This window comes from Phocoena phocoena, chromosome 2, assembly GCF_963924675.1.
Source record: "Phocoena phocoena chromosome 2, mPhoPho1.1, whole genome shotgun sequence".
Lineage (NCBI taxonomy): Eukaryota > Metazoa > Chordata > Mammalia > Artiodactyla > Phocoenidae > Phocoena > Phocoena phocoena.
The window spans coordinates 60,841,225-60,863,454 of NC_089220.1; the positions used below are offsets into that span (position 1 = coordinate 60,841,225).

Genomic DNA, 22,230 nt, shown 5'->3' on the forward strand with positions numbered 1-22,230 from the left:
GTTTTCTATTTCCACTGCTTGGGAAAAATCAAATGCATTTTTGTCTCTTAAATAATTGCCTTTTAATCATTACAGGTATTAGGAGTATTGTTTTCCTAGATTCCTTAGGAAATTTGCAGAATTCATGGCAATAGTTCATCTAAAGATATTTTTCTCTGTGGGTTGCTCTGTCCTTTTTTGAGACTAGATTTAAGGAAGAAAGCAGGGAGGTGTTCCTTGGGGAAAGCAGAGAATGACTGAGTAAATAGAAGGAGGCCAGATAAAGGGAGGTTCTTCTAAATTAGGTAGAGGGTTTGGGCTCGATGCAGTTGTAAGCAGAGAGCTATTGCAATGTCTTTGGTAAGGAAGTGATGATGAGTAAGGAAAGCTCAGAGTACGGGTATTCCGTCTCACCATCCAGTTCATGTTTGAATTTCCTCTATATTATCTCCACCAAAGGCCATCCATCCCGACTTGAACATGATCAGAAACAGAGGGCCTGGATAAATCCAAAGGTAGCCACTTTCTCTTTGAAATCTTTCCAGTTGTTAGAATTTTTGTTTGTTTATTACTGAGCCTAACAACTTTCATCCACCAGTCTCAATTCAAACATCAGGATCATACAGGAATGATCTGGTTCTCTTCCATTTGACAGACAAATATTCGAATACAGTTGACTCCCCTGGGCATTCTTTTCCCCCACATAAGCATCCCCAGTCCTTTCAACTCTACCTTACATGACATGGTTTTGAAATACTCTTGTCATCCTGAGCACTCTCTTCCAGTCTCCAATTTGTCAGTGTCTCTCCTGGGGTTGGACACCCAGATCTGAACACAATATTTGAGGTGCGATGTGATCAGATCCACCAGGAGAAAGATGATCCTCTTTTATGGTAATCATCAATCAATGCAAAGTATGATTGCACATGTCTTCCTATCACAAACCTAAATTATAACTTAGAACCGTGAAGTCTTGTCCACATTTGCTCTAAGTCATGCCATCCCATATCTGTGCACTTAGTTTGTGGAACCAAAGAAAGAACCATACATACATTTATCCCAATTAAATTTCACCTGAGGTCTGACCAAGCAAATCTTATCAGTCACATTTTGGACATTACCTGCAAATCCAATCAGTAAATCTTCCATATTCTCAACCAAATTATCAGAAAATAAGCTGAATTGGACACAGCCCTATAACAGTCCACTAGGGACTTTCATGACTAATTGTCCTTTGCATAACTAGTTATAAATCCACCTGGCAGTTCACCCGATTGTAATCTTGTCTACAAAATTGTCATCAGGAGGCTTTCATAAATGGATTGCTGAAATCCAAAAGATAATAACAATAACTAATATTTATTAAGTTTTCTGGTATGCCAGGCTCTTCCCCATGATACTCGTGTGTTGACCCCCAGGTCTGACACTCTTCTTATGTTCGTTCTAGTAATTCTCAAAAAAGTAAATAAATAATAAGGTTGGTCTTCCATGGCTTGCCCTTAGGGAACCCATGCTGGCTCCAGGTGATTACTCCTTCCTTTTATAAGGGTTCAAACACAATTATTTTAATGATTCATTTAATCATTCCAGAGTTTTGTCCAAGGTCAGTGCACACCTTACAGAAACCATAACTCTTACTCTTAAAAGAAAAAATAAAACTCAGATTTGCAGGGCTTCCCTGGTGGCGCAGTGGTTGAGAGTCCGCCTGCCGATGCAGGGGACGCGGGTTCGTGCCCCAGTCCGGGAAGATCCCACATGCTGCGGAGTGGCTGGGCCTGTGAGCCATGGCCGCTGGGCCTGCACGTCCGGAGCCTGTGCTCCGCAACAGGAGAGGCCACAGCGGTGAGAGGCCTGCGTACCGCAAAAAAAAAAACCCAACTCAGATTTGCAGTTGCCAGTCTCCAGGCTCCTAGCACCTCTCCCATGGCAGCAGCTCCTCAAAGCCACTGCTGACAGGGGCACAGCAGGCTTAAACCTATCTATCTGAGCCAACAGGATCAGATATCTAAGCTAACTCTTAAAATCTTTTACCAACCTCGGGCTTCAAGTTTCTTTTTTCAATTCTTTTCTCTTCTTTCTAAACTAAGGATCATCCTCCTTGTCAGATTTAAGAGAAGCAAAGTACCATTTTATCAGCTTCCCTTTCTCTTTGTCATAGTTCTGTTTATTTAAAACCTCAACCTTTCTCCAAAAATAAATTAAGACCACTCTGTCATCCGTTGTCATCACACTATTCATCCATAATGACAGGGTTATCCTTCCTTTTTTCTCTCTTTGCTCCAAAACTAACACCAAAAAATACTTTCTTATTCTTAGCATTATTCACAGGCCTCAACCCATTTTGGATCTTAGCTCTCCTGATATAATTGTTATAGCCACATGCCACTTTTATGTTTATCTATGGATATGTGTTTCTTCTTTCATCTTCTGTATACTTTTAAAACTCTGAATGCAACAGATCACTCAAAATTGTTTTATGAAAATTTGCGGGGTTGGGGGGGCGGGTTTGGGGTATCCCACATCTCTGAAACTTCCTTCTACTTAGAATCTCAGGACATGTGCTAGTTATATATATTTTTTTACAGACTTTTTCCCTCCTAAAATGCTCAACAATCCTCTCATCGGTTCTTCTGTCAGTCATTTCTTCACAGAGTCGCTATTATCTAATTTCTCCTTTTGTTGGTCATGACTTAGACCAGAGACCTAATAACCTTTATCATACTAATGAGCTTCTAAGGATAGAAATGGTCAATAAAGTAACAACTGATTAAATTCTCTACTTTTTTTGCTGAATGAGACTGTCTGGCATGTATCTGAGCAGTGAAAGTCCTGCATTTCTCCTTTATCACACTTCTCTGAGTGATATGAGAAGAAGTTTTCTTGTCCCCCCAGTCTGGCCTGGCTTGCTGGAGTATACTGTTCCTCATTCCTGTGCCAGAGATGCTAGAGACTAATATTATGGCCTCAAATGTCCAAACAGGGTAAAGCTCACGGATAATGACTGATCTTGAGATGTTACCACAAATAAAAGAAATCCAAGGTGAAGATTTGGTGGGATGAGTCAGCAAACTTCCAGCACTATTTTCTCTGGCATTTCGGATGTGTCCCACAATATCCCACAACTATAAACCATAAAGTCTTATCAGACATTCTCTTCTCCTCCTTTTGAAACGCTTCTGGTTTCAGTTTAGAATCCTCTTAATCTGTTCTCTAAGTCTCTCTCATCAAACCATTCCCCCTAGTTAAGTGAGGAACACTCCATCCATAGTCATTTTTGCCACTGTGAGTCTTGTACTTAACCAGATACCTGTTCATTGTTGTTATAAAAGGGCAGTGCTGCAAAGCGGCAAAGAGTGAAAGATCCAGAATTAGACCACCTCAGTTCAAGTCCTGACTCTACAACTTAGCCATACGGTTGTACCTGTGCAAATTAGTTATCTTCTTCATGACTCATATTTTTTAACTATAAAATGAGAGTAATAATAGGGCTGTTATCAGGGGGAAAAAAAAGATAACATATGTAAAATACTTAGCAAAGTGGCTGAAACGTGGTAAGCACTCAATAAATTCTAGTTACCTTAGGAAATGACTGTTTTTAGCAAAAATAAATAATTTTGCATATTTCTTAATAATATTTAATATCAGCCACAGCAAACCGAAAGAATGAACATTATGGGACTTTTTCAGTGAGGGATTCAAATTCCTGACAGGCCATTGTGGTTAAATCACTGTCCAGAAAATCCATTTCCTTCTTTGACACATTTAGTAGCTAACCATTTGCCCCTCATTTTATTTCCAAAGTCCCAATGCTCAGGTAGGAGAATAGATAAAAACACTACCTGTACCCACAAACCTAACACTCTTTCAAGATGCCATTGTTTTAAAAGATGCCTTCTAAGTTCTCCACACCTAGAAGGTGTCAGCCTAACACACAGGCTGCACCTGCAGTAGTTAGCAATGAGTGGGGTTACTCAGCCCTGGCAAGCTTCACTTCATACCCCAAATGTGAGCTTTAGGAAGACAGCATGACTTCTGATGGAGTCATTCACCAATCACAGCATAAGTCCCTTCCCCCGACAGCAGTGGTTACTTGTGGATCTTCCTTATGATCTATTATTGCAGGAAGATCCGTATGCTAGTGTCATGCAGGATGAACCTAAGAAAGTAGGACTTGAGAAATGAATAAAAACCAGGAGGCAACTGTACTAATCCAGACATAAGGTCAACTGTAAAATGAAGAAAAAAATTATAAGCAATAATATTTACGAGGAATCTAGGCCTTGGAGGCTGATTATTTTGTGAGAGGCAAGAAAACAATAAGGTCATGGATAAATCTAAGGTTTCAGAGTTGGGATTTTGGGGCAAAAGTTGAAGAACTGTTAATGGCTAGTTCACTTGGGCGAAGCACAGTAGTAGGACCATGGTCATTGGTGGGGAGAGGGAAACCCAGAAGGAGAGGGACTGACTAGAAAAGTTGTTTACGCAAGAAGGGGTATCCATCTAAATGTGTCAGAATAGACTGCTGGAGATAATACCAAGATAGTAAGCTGTGGTTCAGGAAAAAGTGGCTTTTTTAAAAATCCTAATAATAATATATCTATTTTTAAATAAACTCATTTATTCAAGTCAAAAAGTGACTCAAATTAAAGAAATGTACTAAGTAGATAATAGTAAGGCAATATACAAATATGGTAAAATTATGAAAATTATGCATAAATAAAGTGGAATAAAATTATAAATAAAATAAAATTCTCACAGTAGGAAAAAACTCAGGGAGTAGGATAAACCTAAATGGGGCAAAGGCTACAAAGTTCACCCAGTCCAGGTCCCTGGGCTACAGGTTCCTTACTCTCAAGATGGTAAAAGGAAGACTCTTGGTCAATTTCTGAAAGCCCTGCGGTTCCCTCACTCCTTAAAAATCTTTATTCTCTCCCCAGAGTTCCAATTAGGTTTGAGACTAAAATCTCTGAGAAAACAGAAGTCCCCTTCTCCCAAATGAGCAGCTTTCACATATAAGGTCCTTTTTTCAGGGTGAACCCTCCCACAGGCCTTGGCCCTTTCTGGGCCATATCTTCACACCTACACATCCTCATCTTTCATAACTCTGTTTCCAACATAAGTAGTGTTTTACCTTTAAAGACAGCTGCTTGGTTGTTTTTGAATCACCAGTGGGCTGTTCACCTTCCAAAGGTTTACTTGATTCATCTGCTGACTGAATTTCCAAAGTTTCCTGAGGCTTAAATAATATGCTTTCTGCATCTGAGACTCCCCGTTTCGATACGTCCTCTTGTTCAATCTGGAAAGTACTTGATACAGCTTCAGGAAGCTTCTCAAGCACATTCTGTTGGGAAACGTAAATGTACAAATACGCTCTTTTTATTGGTCCTTCCAAAGTTTTAAGTTATGCAATGTTTTCTCTCTGACAACAAATGACCATGAAAATGCGTGACTGAAATTAAGCAGAGGTAGTAAGTGAAGATTTAGAAAAAGAAACTCAAATTGACTTAAGAAAAACATGAAGCGTAGCAAATTATTTTCCTTGGCCCTTGTCTCAGAAAATACTGCTACCCCCCTGTATTATGCAACAACTCTAAGGAAATAACAAGACTCCAATCTTACCCTGATTCTCACCCACACTCACACAGAATCAAGGCCCACTGAAATATATGACCTCTGCCCAACCTGAGGTTCTTTGGTCCTAAGCAATGAGATGCCTGCTAGCCAAATGTTCTTCCAGAAGCATGACTTCAGTCCCTCAGAGAAGAGCTGACACAGAGGCCCCAAGAAGACCACCCAGACACCCCAGCTCCATGCCAAGCCCTAATGAAAAATTCTCACAAAATATCACCCCTAAACCTGTTTTGTGTTTCTTAAAAAGGTCTCACTGACGGGCTTCCCTGGTGGCGCAGTGGTTGAGAATCCGCCTGCTGATGCAGGGGACACGGGTTCGTGCCCCGGTCCGGGAAGATCCCACATGCCGCGGAGCGGCTGGGCCTGTGAGCCATGGCTGCTGAGCCTGCGCATCCAGAGCCTGTGCTCGGCAATGGGAGAGGAGCATCTCACAAGAGTGAGAGGCCCGCGTACCGCAGAAAAAAAAAAAAAGGTCTCACTGACTTAATGTGCATCTCACCAAGCCTTTAAGAAAGTATCTTTATAGACATATTTTGGGTATTACCCAATTTTAAACCAAGATTATTTGCGATTATGAGCACTGCCTCAAATTAAGAGATGAGAAAACCAGTCTGATTTACATAGAATCTGAACTTTATAGAATGACTTGAAAATGCAATTGTATCACTTTGCTCTCTGGCACACTCATTTGCTAATAAGTAAAATAAAAGGTAAAGATGGCATATAGTAGTTCCAAATACTATTTAAGTTTCTTTATTATGTAGGAAAGGATGGCTAAACCAAGAAATATACTTTTGTAAAACATAACTTTAATCTAGAGCTCGTGTTTTTATAAAGCTACTCAATGGTGCTGGGGAAAGAGTAAGAGCTTTGTAACTAGACAGGACTTAATACAAATCCTGGATGTGTCCTATCAATAGATGTGTAATCTTGGTCAAGTTACTTTAACCCTTTTTAGTCTCATTTTCCTCATTGGTAAAAAAGGGGTTAAAAAAAGTCCTTCCATAAAATGGCAGAATAGCTACACAAGGGTAACATGTGTTATGAGCCTATATTGTCTACCTATGACAAACTCATTCATTTTATGTTCCATAGCTTTTGGAACTGTTCATCACTCCCTTTCTTTTGACCTCGTCTGCTCCTAGCTTCCTCAACACACTCTACCAGGGTCTAGCTGGGGAGACTGAATAGATGAAGGTTCCACCCTTCAAAAGCTTGAGAGGGAAAGGGTAATCCTCCAGCTTCAACTGACCCTCTCAGAACTCTGCCAGCCTCGCCTACCCAGAAAGCCATTAGTGATCTTATCACTACCCTGTGGCCTGTTCTATTTTAGCATATATCATACTATATTACATTCGTCTAAGTAATCATCACTATAATTGTCAACATATATGAGCATTACCTCATTTAATTTTAATCTTCACCACTACTCCATGAAGTAGAGGAACTCTTTGTAATCCCATTTTATGGATGAAGAAACTGAGGCTTAGTTAAGTAACCTGCCCAAGGTCATACTGAGACTAAGTAGCAGGACAGTGTTTGAACCTAAACAACCTGAATCCAAATTGTACTCTCTTACCCTTTTTTTAGCCCACACAGTAGACTACTGGTTCTCAAAATGTGCTCCACAGACTCCTGACAGTTTAGGCCCTTTCAGGGGATCTACAATGTCAGAATTATTTTCATAATAATATTAAGGCTTATTTTCCTTTTTCACTGTGTTGACATTTACATTGATGATGAAAAAGTACTGAGGAGTAAAACAGTGAGTCAATACTTTTCAAGTAATTAACACATGAGGTACAAAATCATGCAGGGGGTTAAAGGTCTGTTCAAGGAGCAAGGTAGATCAATTAATTTTAAAGTAATGATACACAATAAGTTCATTTATCTGGTTTCAGATTCTCCACTGCAACTAATCTTTAAGAAACTATCACTTGTGGAGTTTTGGTGTATTAACAAAGACAACCATCCATAACTATGTAAAAAAAAAGGTTATTAAAATGAGCCCCTTCTAATCTGTATCAGACTAGACTTACTTAATATACTTCAACCAAAAGAACACATACAACAGATTGAATGCAAAAGCAGATATGAGAATCTAGCTCTCTACTAAACCAGATATTAAAGACATTTGCAAAAAGTGTGAGACAGTCCTACTCTTCTCACTGAATTGTTTTGTTTTGCACATTATCTTTTCCTAAAAATATGTTTTATGTTAATGCGTAACAGGCTGGTTATTATTTTAAATGAATGAATAAATAATTTCTGTTTTTCTCAGGTTCAGTTTCTAGTATGGTAAATATTGGTTGATTGAATCCACACAAACAAAAACTCCTTTGGGTCCTTAAAATATTTTTTAAGGGTTTAAAGCCATCCTAAGACCAAAAATTTTGAGTACTTCAAAACCTTCAAGTTTGAGAATTCCTTAAAAAAGAAATTGTGTCTCACTTGTCTTTTATACCTCAAGCACTTAGAACATTGTAGAACTTGTGCAATTATTTGTGAATGAATGAAAGGAAATTACATACATTTTTTCTCTACTATGTAATTAGTCTCTATTTAGAATATTTATTAAACAGTATTGTACTTTGTCTCTTTATATACTGGTCTACTCTATACAATGAGTTCCTCAAGCGCAAGAGCTGTATTTTCTATCTTTGTATCAACCATGTCTAAAACAATGCTCACCACATCATAGGAAAAGGAATGAATGAATTCCTTGATTTTTTTGTTAAGTATGAGAGGAAATCATTCTCCATGATGATTCGAAAACAATTATATTTAAAATGGTGGGTACTTGGAAAGATATTGCATTAAGAATGTTCTTATTTAAAAGAAAATAAATTACATCAAAGAACTAAGAGCACTCTGGCCTGTGGCACTGAGAATGCTCACAGCTGAGGCTGCCATGCTCTAACGGTAGGGTGCCTGGTACCACTTAGAAAGAGCAGGCCCTCTCCAGATGGGTGCTTGCTGGCCACTGCTGCACAGACAAAATCTCAGTCCAGGAAGCATCTACAAGTCTAAGGGATAGGTACAATGAACAGATAGAGTTCTGTTCTCTGGCACAGAGCAGGTACCCCAAAAATGTGTTTGGAATTAAAGATACCACAGAGGAGCTTTTTTACCATGGCCAGGTATCAGCTTAAAAGGTATTATACCTCTAAAGAAGTGGGAAACTTCCTCTTAAAAAGCCAGTGACCAGAAGAGGTCCAGTAATTGCTTGTAAATGTCAAAGCTGAGGGTATGGTTCCTACAGAATTACAAAGCAATTAATATTTTTGCTTAAATGTTTATTCCAAATAATCAAGATGATGTATAAGCTAGGTATCTGATAATTGGCCTTTTTCATAGTTTCCTTCAAAATGGAATAATCTTTTCTTAATACTTCATATGAATATTCAGTGAATGGTATTAAGTCAAGTTTATCCTACTAATGAAGATTTCTATTTTTCTGAACCTAACTGATCTTGTATTATCAGTTTACTATACCTATTAGAAACTTACAGTTCAGAGGTTTTGATATCTACCTGTAAATGGTGTCACCTAGAGGCAGCTACCCTAGATATCAGTTTTAAGCCCATAGCATATGTGGTAAGGCTTCAAAATTGATTTATCCACATATTGTACCATATATCCTGGGTCTTGAGACAGATGATGAGAATACAGAGGAGAAAAATACATGATCTCAACCCAGAAGCATCTCAAACTCTAGTAGTCAACCATTTGTAGTAACTCTAACATTACAGGATCCATGATTTTTGTGAAAAGAAAAGATTCAATACATTTTCTAAACATGATATATTATCCTAAAACTGAATTGTGATCTGAATTTTTATGTGTGTGGAATCATATTTTCAGGAAATAAAGGAGCTTGTTATTTAATGATATCATTTTACAAATCCTTTGTAAAAGATCATCGTGCCATCATTTGTTTTATGTAAATGTGGATTTCTACACACAGGGAGGCACTTCCCATTCACAAAGAATGTGCTCCAGATTGCTTTGAATCCCATAAGTATTTTGCCAGTGATGGATGAAAAAGAAGTTCTATTTCTGAAACAAACTTCTGTCACCAAGTATCCATATTTCTCTACAAAATATGCCCCTTGTCAATGCTTTTCAGAATTCTTCTAGGTAAATAAAGAATAAGGTGATGCTTTCTTAGAAGCTAATAATTTTTAATTAATTCTCCAGCTACCTTCTAGATCTAAATGTCTTTAGACGAGAATTGTTAAAATCTTTTCCTTCTGAAATGAGTTTTGGGCCTTAGCTCCGAAGGTCTATGATAGGCAGCAATGGTGAGCCATAATAGCCAAGACTCTCAATGTGGTATTAGATTAGATGTGCTTAGAGTTAAACACGCCTCTAAAATAAGTCAGAGGAGAATTTTTTAAACTCTCTAGATAAACATTCAAGCAACAGAAGCAGACTATTACTTCAATATAGGCAAGGAGGATTTTTTATTAAAGACTTTACCATTTGAGGTTCCTTAATACTTATCTGCAGTCCTTGCTCTGCTTGCACTTGCGGTGTTTTTGGCCAGTACACTTTTCCCATTAAAGAAATATCCTTGAAGGAGAAAAAGAAAACAATTAAAATAATGTCAATTTTAAAAATCACTGAGACATATTCTTCAATGCAGTAAAATGCTAGTCAATATGATGCAGTAAGTGAGAAATATAGAACAAAAGATACAATAAAAATATTGTGCCTATCGTTCCAATTTTAAGGCTTTTTAAATTACTGGGCTCTATAGATATATCATCAGATTTAATAAGACAATTAGGTAGTATTAAATCAGATACCATAAAATGCTGCTTTTAAATGGCTGAGCAAGAAAGATAAAATCTAAAGTAAAATTTAATCTAACCAAGAGCGAGAAGGAATATAAATATACTTTAAATGCTAATAGAGGGGACTTCCCTGGTGGTCCAGTGGTTAAGACTCCGTGCTCCCAATGCAGGGGGCCCGGGTTCGATCCCTGGTCAGGGAAATAGATCCCACATGCCACAACTAAGAGCCTGCATGCCACAACTAAAGGAGCCCACATGCCACAACTAAAGATGCCACAAGCCAAAACGAAGATCCCGCACGCAGCAACAAACTGCATGCCGCAACTAGACCCAGCGCACCCAAATAAATAAATAAATAAATAAATATTTTTTTAAAATGTTAATGAGTAGAACTGTTAGTGTCATTTTTATCATTACTAATGCTAATTGCTATGATATATCCTCAACTCAGTTGCAGTGGTAAAAAGATAGTGCACTACAGTGTCCAATAATGAACAGGAATAAAGAGACGCAGCTCCTGCCCAAATTGTAATGTCACAGACCTGACAGCAACAGGCAAGTTATCTTGCTTCCCTTTACCTCAGTTTTATCATCCTTAAAATGGATGCTCATGACTTTTTAAGGTTCCTTTCTCCTCTAGCCTTTTAGTAATGTCAGTAGCAAAATATAAGCATTCCTTGTACTTTAAAATACTGCTTTTCTAACTTTGCTTAATTAAAAAGATTCAACTGAGGTTACTAGCTTCTACTTCTGCTCACTTGTCAAAAATAACTATAAAACTAGACAATGGGCTTCCCTGGTGGCGCAGTGGTTGAGAGTCCGCCTGCCGATGCAGGGGACACGGGTTCGTGCCCCGGTCTGGGAAGATCCCACGTGCCGTGGAGCGGCTGGGCCCGTGAGCCGTGGCCGCTGGGCCTGCGCATCCGGAGCCTGTCCTCCGCAACGGGGGAGGCCACAGCAGTGAGAGGCCCGCGTAACGCATAAAAAAAAAAAAAAAAAAAAAAAAAAACTAGACAAAATATAAGGACAACTCTTTTAGGGTTGGACAACAGGCAGTGCAAGACTATAATGACTAAGAGAATGGAAACAAAAAAGGCTAAGAGCTAAATCACCACAGATTTCTCCCTTACACAATTTCCAGACCACAGCACAAGGAGAGAGAAATCACACAGAGCACAGGTATCTCACTGAGTGAAAGAGACAGAAATTAGAGTAAGGAAAAGACAAAGAGCGTAGAATTTGTAGGGCACATTATGGGGAGGAGGGAGCTGCATAGAGAAAGAGCTCCAGAAATCTGCATAGAATCCTTGAGTCTTTGGCTGAACACCAATCTGCTTGTACAATGGTGAAACCCATGAGGCCAGACAAAGAAAAACTGGCGGGGGAAAAAAAGCAACTACCAAAGAACCGAAGCCACAATTCCCAGAGCTCACACAGTGCTAGGAGTCATTAGATCTCCCACCAGACATTCTTAATACATGGTATTGGGTTGGCCAAAAAGTTTGTTTGGGTTTTTCCATAAGATCTTATGGAAAAAACCAAATGAACTTTTTGGCCAACCCAATACATTCATTACAAACCTCAGACGGATCATACATTAGTCCTAGAGTAACAGGTTCTCTGGACATTGATAATACTTTAAAATAATACTTAAAAAGATCAAGCTGATCTTCAAGTAGCTTAACTGCCTAACAGAACAAACTCTGACCCTTTGTAAAGGAAGACAACAAAATCCAGTACTCTACAACGTAAAATCTGCAATGTTCAGCACCTAATCAAAGTTACTAGTCATATGAAGAGGCATGAGTATGTAACACATAACCAGAAGAAAAAAACAGAAAAAGACCCAGAAATAGCAGAGACATTGGAATTAAGAAATAAGGATCTTGAAACTTCTAACATAAATATTATAAATTTCAAAGATGTAAACATAATGAGGAGCAAATGTAAGATAAAAAACAGAATCAAATGGAATGTCCAGATAAAATGTCCACTATCTGAAATAAAAATTTCACTGAGTGGCATAAATATCAGAGAAAACACTGCAGAAGAAAAGATCATTTAAAGACATAGCAATAGAAACCATACAAAATAAATCACCTAGAGAAATAAAAATTGAAACAAAATTAACAGTCAAACTGACATATATTTAATTAGAGTCGCAGAAAGGAGGGTGTGAAGAGAGCAGAAAATATTTGTACAAAAAATAGCCAACATTTTTCTAAATTTGATAACTATAAACCCCTGGTGCAAAAAGCTCCATGAACCACAAGCAAAAACACACAAAGAACACTGCACCAAGCACATTATAATCAAAATGAAAAGAAAAAAACAACAGTAATACAGGAAAAAATCTTAGTAGCATCCAGAGAAACAATAAGTACAAAGACATAAAGAATTACTGGCAACTAATTACCACAAATTAATACTGCAGGTTTCGTGTCAGAACAGTGCAAGACAGAAGACAATAAAGCAACATATTTAGAGTACCTGTACTGAAAGAAAACAACTGTCCACATAGAATACCATATCCAGAAAAAATATCTTTTAAAACTGAAGGTGAAACACTTTTGTAGCAAACACAAGGTGAAAAATGTATTGCCATCAAACTTGCCCTACAAAAAATGTTAAAGGAAATTCTTCAAGCAGAAGGAGTAAAACTTGAATGCACACAATGAAAATAAATGATAAAATGATTTAAAGAGTGGGTAAATAAAAAAGACTTTTTCCCTTTTTGAAGTTTTTAAAAATATAACAGACTGTTTAAATTAAAAATGATATATTTTGAGATTTATAACTTGTATAGATATGAAGTATACACAAATGAGATAACAGAAGAAGGGAAAAAGAAGTATATGGCTATAAGTTTCTTATACTATATATGATTTACTGGGATAAGTTAAAATATGCATATTGTAAACCCCATAGCACTCACTAAAACAATAAAACAAAAAGGTAAATAAGCTAACAGTATGAAATAGCATTAAATGCTAAAAATTAATCAAAAGAAGGCAGGTAGAGAGGAAAAAGGGGGCAAAGAACAAATGTGACAAATAGAAAGCAAATAGCAAGATATAAATACAAACCCAACCATATCAATACTTGCATGTAAATGGTGCTAACCACTCCAATTAAAAGACAAAGATTGTCACACTGCAGAAAAAACAAAATCCTACTATATAATTGCTATGGGAAACCTACTTTAAGTATAAAGACACAAATAGGTTAAAAGTAAAAGGATGAAGGAAAATATAACATGCAAACACTAGCATAAGAAAACTGGCATGGCTATATTAACATCAGACAAGGCAGACTCCAAAACATGAAGTATTAGAAGGAAAAATCGGATCACTACATAATAAAAAAAAAGAGTCAAGTGCCTCAGAAGACATATAGTATGCACTGATGACAAAGCTACAAAGGGCATAAAACAAAAACTAAAAGAACTGAAAACAGAAGCAGAAAAATTCACTATTATAGTTAAATATTTCAAACAAAGACTATCTGGCTCCAGAGACTACACTTTTTACAAATATAAAAACTAAACAGCTAATTTTAAATGTGAAATCCTACAAAAAATTCTTCACCACCTTTTAGCTTTATAAATACATCATTAAAGTATAAAAACATGACAACAATGAACACCAAATTCAGGATATTGTTCACATCTGAGGTGGAAGAGAATTACTGGAAAGAGGTACACAGGGGGCCTCTACTTTACTTGTAATTTTCTATTTATTTAAACAATCTGAAGTGAATATGGTAAAAAAAAAGAAATAAATTTTGAAAAATCTGAGTGAAGAGTATGTGTTCTACAATTGAAATATATCATGATTAAAAAAGATATTTCTCCACATATTAATGTAGGTAACATAAAAATGTCAAAAATGGATAAAAACATCTTAATAAAGAAACCTACAGCTTACATCACTTGTAAACATAAATGCAAAAATCCCCAATTAAAATATTTGCAAATCTAATCAGCATATTTAGAAACAATGCATCTTGACAAAGGAAATTTTTCCCCAAAATGGACGGATAACTCATTGCCAATTTATGAGATTAACAGATTAACATGGAAATTCATATGATCCTTTCAATAATTGCTTACAAAAATCATCAATAAAATTCAACCTATTTCTGAGTTAAAAGTAACTAGAAATATATTAATTAGACCATATATTTGGTGGAAAAAAGAAAATCAATTGAAAAACTATCAGACCAGAGTAGAGGTAAAAGGCATGTCTAACAAATTCAACAAATGAAATTTCATACCAGCAATAACCGGTTAAGATTCCATTCTCAAAATAAAAGTTAGCTATTAATATAAGCAATGAAATGAATGAATCTCAAAACCATTGTGTTGAGCACAAAAGGCCAGGTTAAAAGGGCATCAAAATGGCCAAAAATAGCCTCTCCAAACTACCCAATAAAATAAGTATGAAGACAAAAATATATGAAAATTTAAAGTATTTGTCTAATAAGTCCAATGTCCTTCTTCAACGACAGTTTCTATTAATTTTTTTCTGTGTCTGGGCCATATTTTCTTGTTTATCTCTGTGCCTCATAATTTATTGTTGAAAGACTTATAGTAACCTAAGGAGCACTTGTTCATCAAAGACTAATGAATCTCAGTAAGAACAATTAGTTTTTTACTGTTGTAACTTTCTATTCCCATACTCTTCTGTCCAGCTCAGCTGTAGCCTTGAAAAAGAAAGATAACAATAAAATAAATATTTTAGTGACTAGGCCATATAAATGTGTAGTTTGATTGTTCTGAGTCAGTTTCAGCCTATCAGTAGTGATGCTATCACCTAGAAATGCTTGTGAGCACTCAACTGGGCTCATACTATTTGTGTCAAGCCCCCACAGACATTTCTCTGACTGGAGGCACCATTATGATTGCAAGGTATACCTCAGCAAAACCATCTGGGAACTTTGAAAAGTCAGGCTTATTATTTATGAGTCCTGAAAGATACACAGCATACCTGGGGCCACACAGTGAGATCACAGGCAGATAGAGAGAGGGGGGTGAGGGGAGAATGGACCTGGGGTTCTGACTTTATTAGTATAAAGGGTGGGGTGCCCAGGGTTTTACAGGTTCACTCACTATTGATGAATTTAAAACATAAGGGTGGGAATCAAAGTGTTCAGTCAAGCAGTCAGTTATCTAGATCAACCAGAGATTTCCAAAAGGGGAAATTTCATGGGTGAGGTGGTCTGGCTCTTAATCTAGTTGTATAGCTGGCAATGTGTTTATTCAAGATGGATGTCTTTGAATTGGATGCCTCAGGAATCAAAAGTTTAATGTTAGGCAATTACATTAAAATCAAAAAAGCTAATTGTCAGGCGCTTACATTGCACTGAAGTACATACCAATGGCTGTGCACATGCTCAGAAAAGAGCTAGAAGCCCTAAGTTTTCACATCTGACTGACCTTGAGGCTCTTCTAGCCAAGCTGGAAGTGAGGGCTAGTGCAGAGTTCTAAACTGCCTACCTGGGCACTGAAGGTGTGTCCCAACACACAAAAGAGCCCCTTAGCAAAAACTGAAAGACATTGGTTCCAGGCATTCAAGGAAATCTATATTCAGTCATCACCTGATCACTAAGCTTAGCAAACAGAGACTTCAGTGGCCATACATGACTACAAATACAGACTTTACAAAATTAGTTCAAGAAAGCCACTAAAATTTTTTAAATGATAACAATAAAAATAAGAACTACAACAGAAAAACAACAACAAACCCTGGGGCGGGGGGGAGAAGGAGGACCTTATTTCCACAATTATCACATTATATTATTTTAAATGACTGATTTGTAACAAAAAATATGAGATATGCAAAGAACAAAGAAAGTATGGCTCAACACAGGAAACAAGACAATCAAAAGAACCATCCTTGGGGAAGCGCAGATGTTGGACAAAGACTTTAAATCACCATGTCTAAACAACTGAAGGCAAGTATGACAATAATGTCTCATCAAACAGACAATATCAATAAAGAGATAGAAGTTATAAAAATGAACCAAATAGAAATTCTGAAAAGTTCATTAACTGAAATGAAAAATTCAATAGAGGTGCTCAGTAGAAATTTGAGCAGACTGAGAAGAAAAACTGGTGAACATGAAGATAGGTCAGTTGAGGTTATTCAGTCTGAGGAACAAAAAGAAAAAGTAATGAAGAAAACTGAACAGAGCCCTAGAGACCTGTGGGACACCATCAAGCAAAATGAGAGTTCCAAAAGAAGAGGGGAAGGCAGAAAGGATATTGGAAGAAATAATGGCAGAAAATTTCCCTGGTGAAATCATCTACATATCAAAGAAGTTAAACACACCATAACCATACTGTCAAACTATTCAAAAACAAAGAGAAAATCTTGAAAGCAGCAAGAGAAAAGCAACTCATCACCTATAAGGAATCCTCAGTAAGATCAACAACTGATTTCTCATCAGAAACCATGGTGGTTAAAAGGCAGTGGGATGACATATTCAGAGTGCTAAAAGAAAAAAAATGTCAACCAAGAATTCTAAATCCAGCAAAACTATCCTTCAAAAATGAAGGAGGAATGAAGATATTCCCAAATAAACAAAACTAAGAGAGTTTGTCATTAATATAATTGCCCTACAAGAAACACTAAAGTGAGTCTTCAGGCTGAAATGAAAAGACACTAGACAATAACTCAAATACACATGAAAAATAAAGAGCACTGGTAAAAGTAAATAGGTAAATATATAAGACAATACAAATAAAAATTTTTGTTTGTAACTTTTCTCTCCTATCTGATTTAAAAGAAAAATGAATAAAACAATAATTATAAATATGTGTTGATGGACACATATTGCATTAAAAATGTAATTTACATGATAACAGCGTCACAAAGAGTGGGGAACAGAGCTATACAGGAGCAAATTTTTTATATTATTGAAATTAAGTTGTATAAACCTGAATCAGATTATTATGTTAGGATGTTAGTTATAATTTCAAAGGTAACCATTAAGAAAATAAGTTAAAAATATAAAGTAGGGGCTTCCCTGGTGGCGCAGTGGTTGAGAGTCCGCCTGCCGATGCAGGGGACACGGATTCGTGCCCCGGTCCGGGAAGATCCCACATGCCGCGGAGCAGCTAGGCCCGTGAGCCATGGCTGCTGAGCCTGCGCATCCAGAGCCTGTGCTCCGCAATGGGAGAGGCCACAACAGTGAGAGAAAAAAAAAAAAAAATATATATATATATATATAAAGTAAATAAATAGGGGATAAAAACAGTACAAAAAGAAACCTACAGCTTTTCATACTTTTCATTAGTTCAACATTTTAGAAAACCATACCACGGGTACTGAAGAACATTACACTACAGTGAAATAGAGATTCCATAGCGAAAGCTTACTAGAACCAGGAAGTGAGACTCAGAGCTTGGCAAGTCAACCTACTCAATAGATAGGGCTCTGAAAAACAGTGCAAGGTAAAAGAAGCCCACAAACGCATTCAGTTCATAAACTTCTAGACTTTTTTTTAAGGTCATATAATTTTAATGATTTTTTAAAATGTTTTATTTTATATTAGAATAAACTTCTAGATTTAAAGAACATATTCATTTCATGAATAAAGAGAAAAAGGCAACTTAAGGCCTATGGAAAACCACTGCAGGATAAGGGAAAAGAGACAACACTCTGAAATACCAAAGGAATAAATTTTTTTAAATTGTGTGATGTGCTCAAAAGATGCAAGAAGATATGAATTCTGCCAAAAAATATAGAAATCCATGCAGAGTAAAGATACTGAGTTGAAAACTGCAAGATAAAAATGAAACAAACTGAATCAACTAAGAAGGTTCGCAGAAAAATAAAATGCAATAATAGTATTAAAATATTTAAATACATCTTAAAAAGCAGATTTTAAAATATGTTAATGAAAAAAATCAAATCAGATGGTAGAGGACAAATTATAAGGTCTTCCAAAATATAGAGGAAAATGACCAAAGGGCGATGGGGGGGATGGAGGTGGAAGCAATGGGAAGATAGTAATAAAATGAGAGAAAATGAAGAGACAATGTGAGGATAAATGATGTTTTTTTAATGTAAAAGTAAATAAAAGCAAAAATGAGTAGCTGGATACAAAATGATTTAACTGATTTTTTAAAAAGGTATAGGTAAGTTAAAAGGGTTTGTGCTGTCACGTTCCAGGGAAAAAAAATCAGTGAAAATAAAAGCACACCTAAACATATGCTATAAAATATTTAATTAGAAATGTAGCAGATGTGTAAGTTTGTGCCCAGAAAAAGATATTCTGACAGATTCTGGAAGCAAATGCTGACCTATCGGCAGAGTTCCTAATGGTCAATTTGGGCAGGAAATGCAGAGAGGGTTTAAGGCAGACAACAGTGGGAAGGCTGGATGATTAGGAAAACAGTGGAATCTGTCTCAGACACTGGTGCCTGGTGCTTAGAAGCTTCTACAGACAGAAGCTAAAGGAACACTTCACAGGTGATTCCATGAACCTAAGAGACACACAAAGAACTCCTCGACAATGAGCCTACACAAGAGAGAACAGGGACATCCTCTCCTTTTGGCTCAGAACTCTGCATGTCTCCTTTGCAGTGGGGATCACAGATATACTCAGCTCAGAAAACCCACCATACATGAAACAACCTTCGAGAAAAATTATTGGAAGATGCAATTAAGTGCTCCAAAATAAAAAGTTAAAGTATAAAAACAGATGAGTAAAAGTGGTATGCAATGAAACTTTAAACATAAATAATAGTCTAAATAAGTTTTAAATGGCTAACAAAACTGAGTGTAAATGTCAAGAATTACATTTTAAAATACAAGCAAACTACTAAAACCGACCTAAGAGAAAGCAGAAAATTTGATCAGACCTATAGCAAGAGATTGAATCAGTAATCAAAAACCTTCCAACAGGGCTTCCCTGGTGGCACAGTGGTTGAGAGTCCGCCTGCCGATGCAGGGGACACGGATTCGTGCCCCAGTCCGGGAAGATCCCATGTGCCACAGAGAAGCTAGGCCCGTGAGCCATGGCTGCTGAGCCTGCGTGTCCAGAGCCTGTGCTCCGCAACAGGAGAGGCCACAACAGTGAGAGGCCCGCGTATCACAAAAAAATAAATAAATAAAATAAAAACCTTCCAACAAATTAAAGTCCAGGACCAGATGGTTTCACTGGTGAATTCTACCAAACAATCTTTCTCAAACTTTTCAAAAAATAGAAGAAGAGGAAACACTTCCTGACTCATTCTGTGAGGCCAGCATAACTCTGATACCAAAGCCAGATAGAGACATTACAAGAAAAGAAAACTATAGACAATTTTTGTTATGAATATAGATGCAAAAATCCTCATCAAATTACTGGCAAACTGAACCAGCAGCAAATTTTAATGATTATAAGACATGACCAAGTGGGGTATATCCCAAATGTGCAAGAATGGGTCAACATAAAAAGCAATCAATGTAATACACCCCATTAATAGAATGAAGGGGAAAAAAAAAAAACATGATCACCTCAATTGTTACAGAAAAAGGATCTGACAAAGTCCAAAACCCTTTTGTGGTTAGGACAAAGACAAAAAACACTCAAAAAACTGGGAATAGAATGGAACTTCCTCAACTTGACAAAGGATATTTATGAAAAACCGAGAGCCAACATTATACTCAATGGTAAAAGACTGAAAGTTTTCCCCCTAATATCAGGAACAATGATGCACAATTTCACCACTTCTATTCAACATAGTACTGGAAACTCTAGTTGAAGGAATTAGGCAAGCAAAAGAAATAAAAGGCATCCAAATTGCACAAGAAGTAAAATTATCTTTATTCACAGATGATATGATCTTATATATAGAAAACAATAAATAATACCAAAAAACTATTAGAGCTAATAAATAAATTCATTAAAGTTGCAGGTACAATATAAAAATATTTTAAAGTATTAAATTTCTATACACTAACAATGAACAATCTAAAAATGAAATTAAGAAAACTTTCCATTTACAATAGCATCGATGAGAATAAAATACTTAGGAATAAATTTAACCAAGTAGACACAAGACTTCTATAAAACATTGCTGAAAGTAATTAAAGAAGACCTAAATAAAAGACATCACAGGTTCATGGATGGGAAGACTTAATATTAAGATGGCAAGATTCCCCATAGCAATCTACAGATTCAATGCAATCTATCAAAATCCTAAAGACCTGTTTTTGCAGAAATAGAAAAGCTGATCCAAAAATTCAAGTTGAATTGACAAGGACCCTGAATTGGCAAAATAATCTTGAAAAAGAAAAATAAAGTTGGTGCACTCACACTTCCCTATTTCAAAACTTACTATCAAGCTATGGTAATTAAAAACTGTGGTACCAGCATAAGGACAGACATCTAAATCAATGGAATAGGACTGAAAGTCCTGAAATAATCTCATCCAACTGTTAATGTTTACAAGGGTCCCAAGATCATTCAAAGGGGTATAAATCATCTCTTCAGATAGTGCCAGGACAACTGGATATCAACATGGCTCCCCATCTCACATGTTATACAAAAATTAACTCAAAATAGATCAAACACCTAAGCGTAAGAACTGTAAAATTATTAGAAGAAAACGTAAGGGTAAATCTTCATGACCTTGGATTTAGTAACAGATTTTCAGAAATGACACTAAAAGCATAAGAAAAAAAAATTTGGACTTCATCAAAATTAAAAATTTTCATGCATCAAAAAGTGAAAAGAGGGCTTCCCTGATGGCGCAGTGGTTGAGGGTCCTCCTGCCAATGCAGGGGACACGGGTTAGTGCCCTGGTCCAGGAAGATCCCACGTGCTGCGGAGCAGCTGGGCCCATGAGCCATGGCCGCTGAGCCTGCGTGTCCAGAGCCTGGGCTCCATGACGGGAGAGGCCACAAAAGTGAGAGGCCCTATAGAATGGGAGAACAACCTATTTACAAATCATTTATCTGATAAGGGTATGTATCCAGAATATAAAAAGAACTCTTAGAACTCAACAAAAACAAAAAAAATCCCAATTAAAAAATGGGCAAACGATCTCAGCTTTGAAGTTAATAATACTCTTTGGCAATAACACTAGTAATTTTGAAGTTGAGGAAAAGCAAAAGGAGGTAATCAAAGGAGCTGTCCTGATTATTTAGCTTAAGAATTTCCCTCCCTCCCTCTTCCTACCCGTTGTAACTCTCCTGACCACCCTACTCTCTCTGACCTTAATCCTAGTACTAATCATTCTTTAGTGTCAATGACTTCAGCATTTCTCACACAAGTATGCTTTTCCTCTCAGAATCACTTGTTCATCATTAATATTATAATATTACCATGCAACAGAAAACCGTCTAGTGTTCTTTCCTTTGGCACAATCTTGACACTAATATGCAATAAAAATATTCCGGGAATTGAAGCACTAACTCTGCTTTACAAAACCCTGTGATTTATTTAATGAAAGTGAGAAGGAAATCACAGGAGAGAAAATAGCCAATAAATTTTCATTTTTATACAGTCAAAAAAAATGTGCAAAGGACTTGAATAGACATTCCTCCAAAGAAGATATACAAATAGCCAACAAGCATATGAAAAGATATTCATTAGGGAAATAAAAATCACAATGAAATACAGGGACTTCCCTGGCAGGCCAGTGGTTAAGATTCTGCAGGGTGCGGGTTTGATCCCTGGTTGGGGGACTAAGATCCTGCATGCCACGCAGTGCAGCCAAAAAAAATAAATAAATAAAAAAATCAAAATGAAATAGCACTTCACACCAGATAGGATGCTGTAATAGGAAGAAAAAACAGACAACAACAAAAGCTGGTGAGGATGTGGA

At 36.8% G+C, this 22,230-nt stretch overlaps 1 protein-coding gene across 1 annotated transcript in view; it reads right to left on the reverse strand.

Moving 5' to 3' along the window:
- TTC6 (tetratricopeptide repeat domain 6) overlaps window positions 1-22,230 on the reverse strand; it is a 199,394-nt gene that overhangs the window by 127,779 nt on the left and 49,385 nt on the right. Inside the window, exons 2-3 of the mRNA XM_065871682.1 lie at window positions 10,093-10,185; window positions 5,111-5,320 (exon numbers count right to left, since the gene is read on the reverse strand). Of these exons, the coding sequence (XP_065727754.1) occupies window positions 5,111-5,320; window positions 10,093-10,185 (303 nt within the window). The remainder of the gene's footprint in view (window positions 1-5,110; window positions 5,321-10,092; window positions 10,186-22,230) is intronic.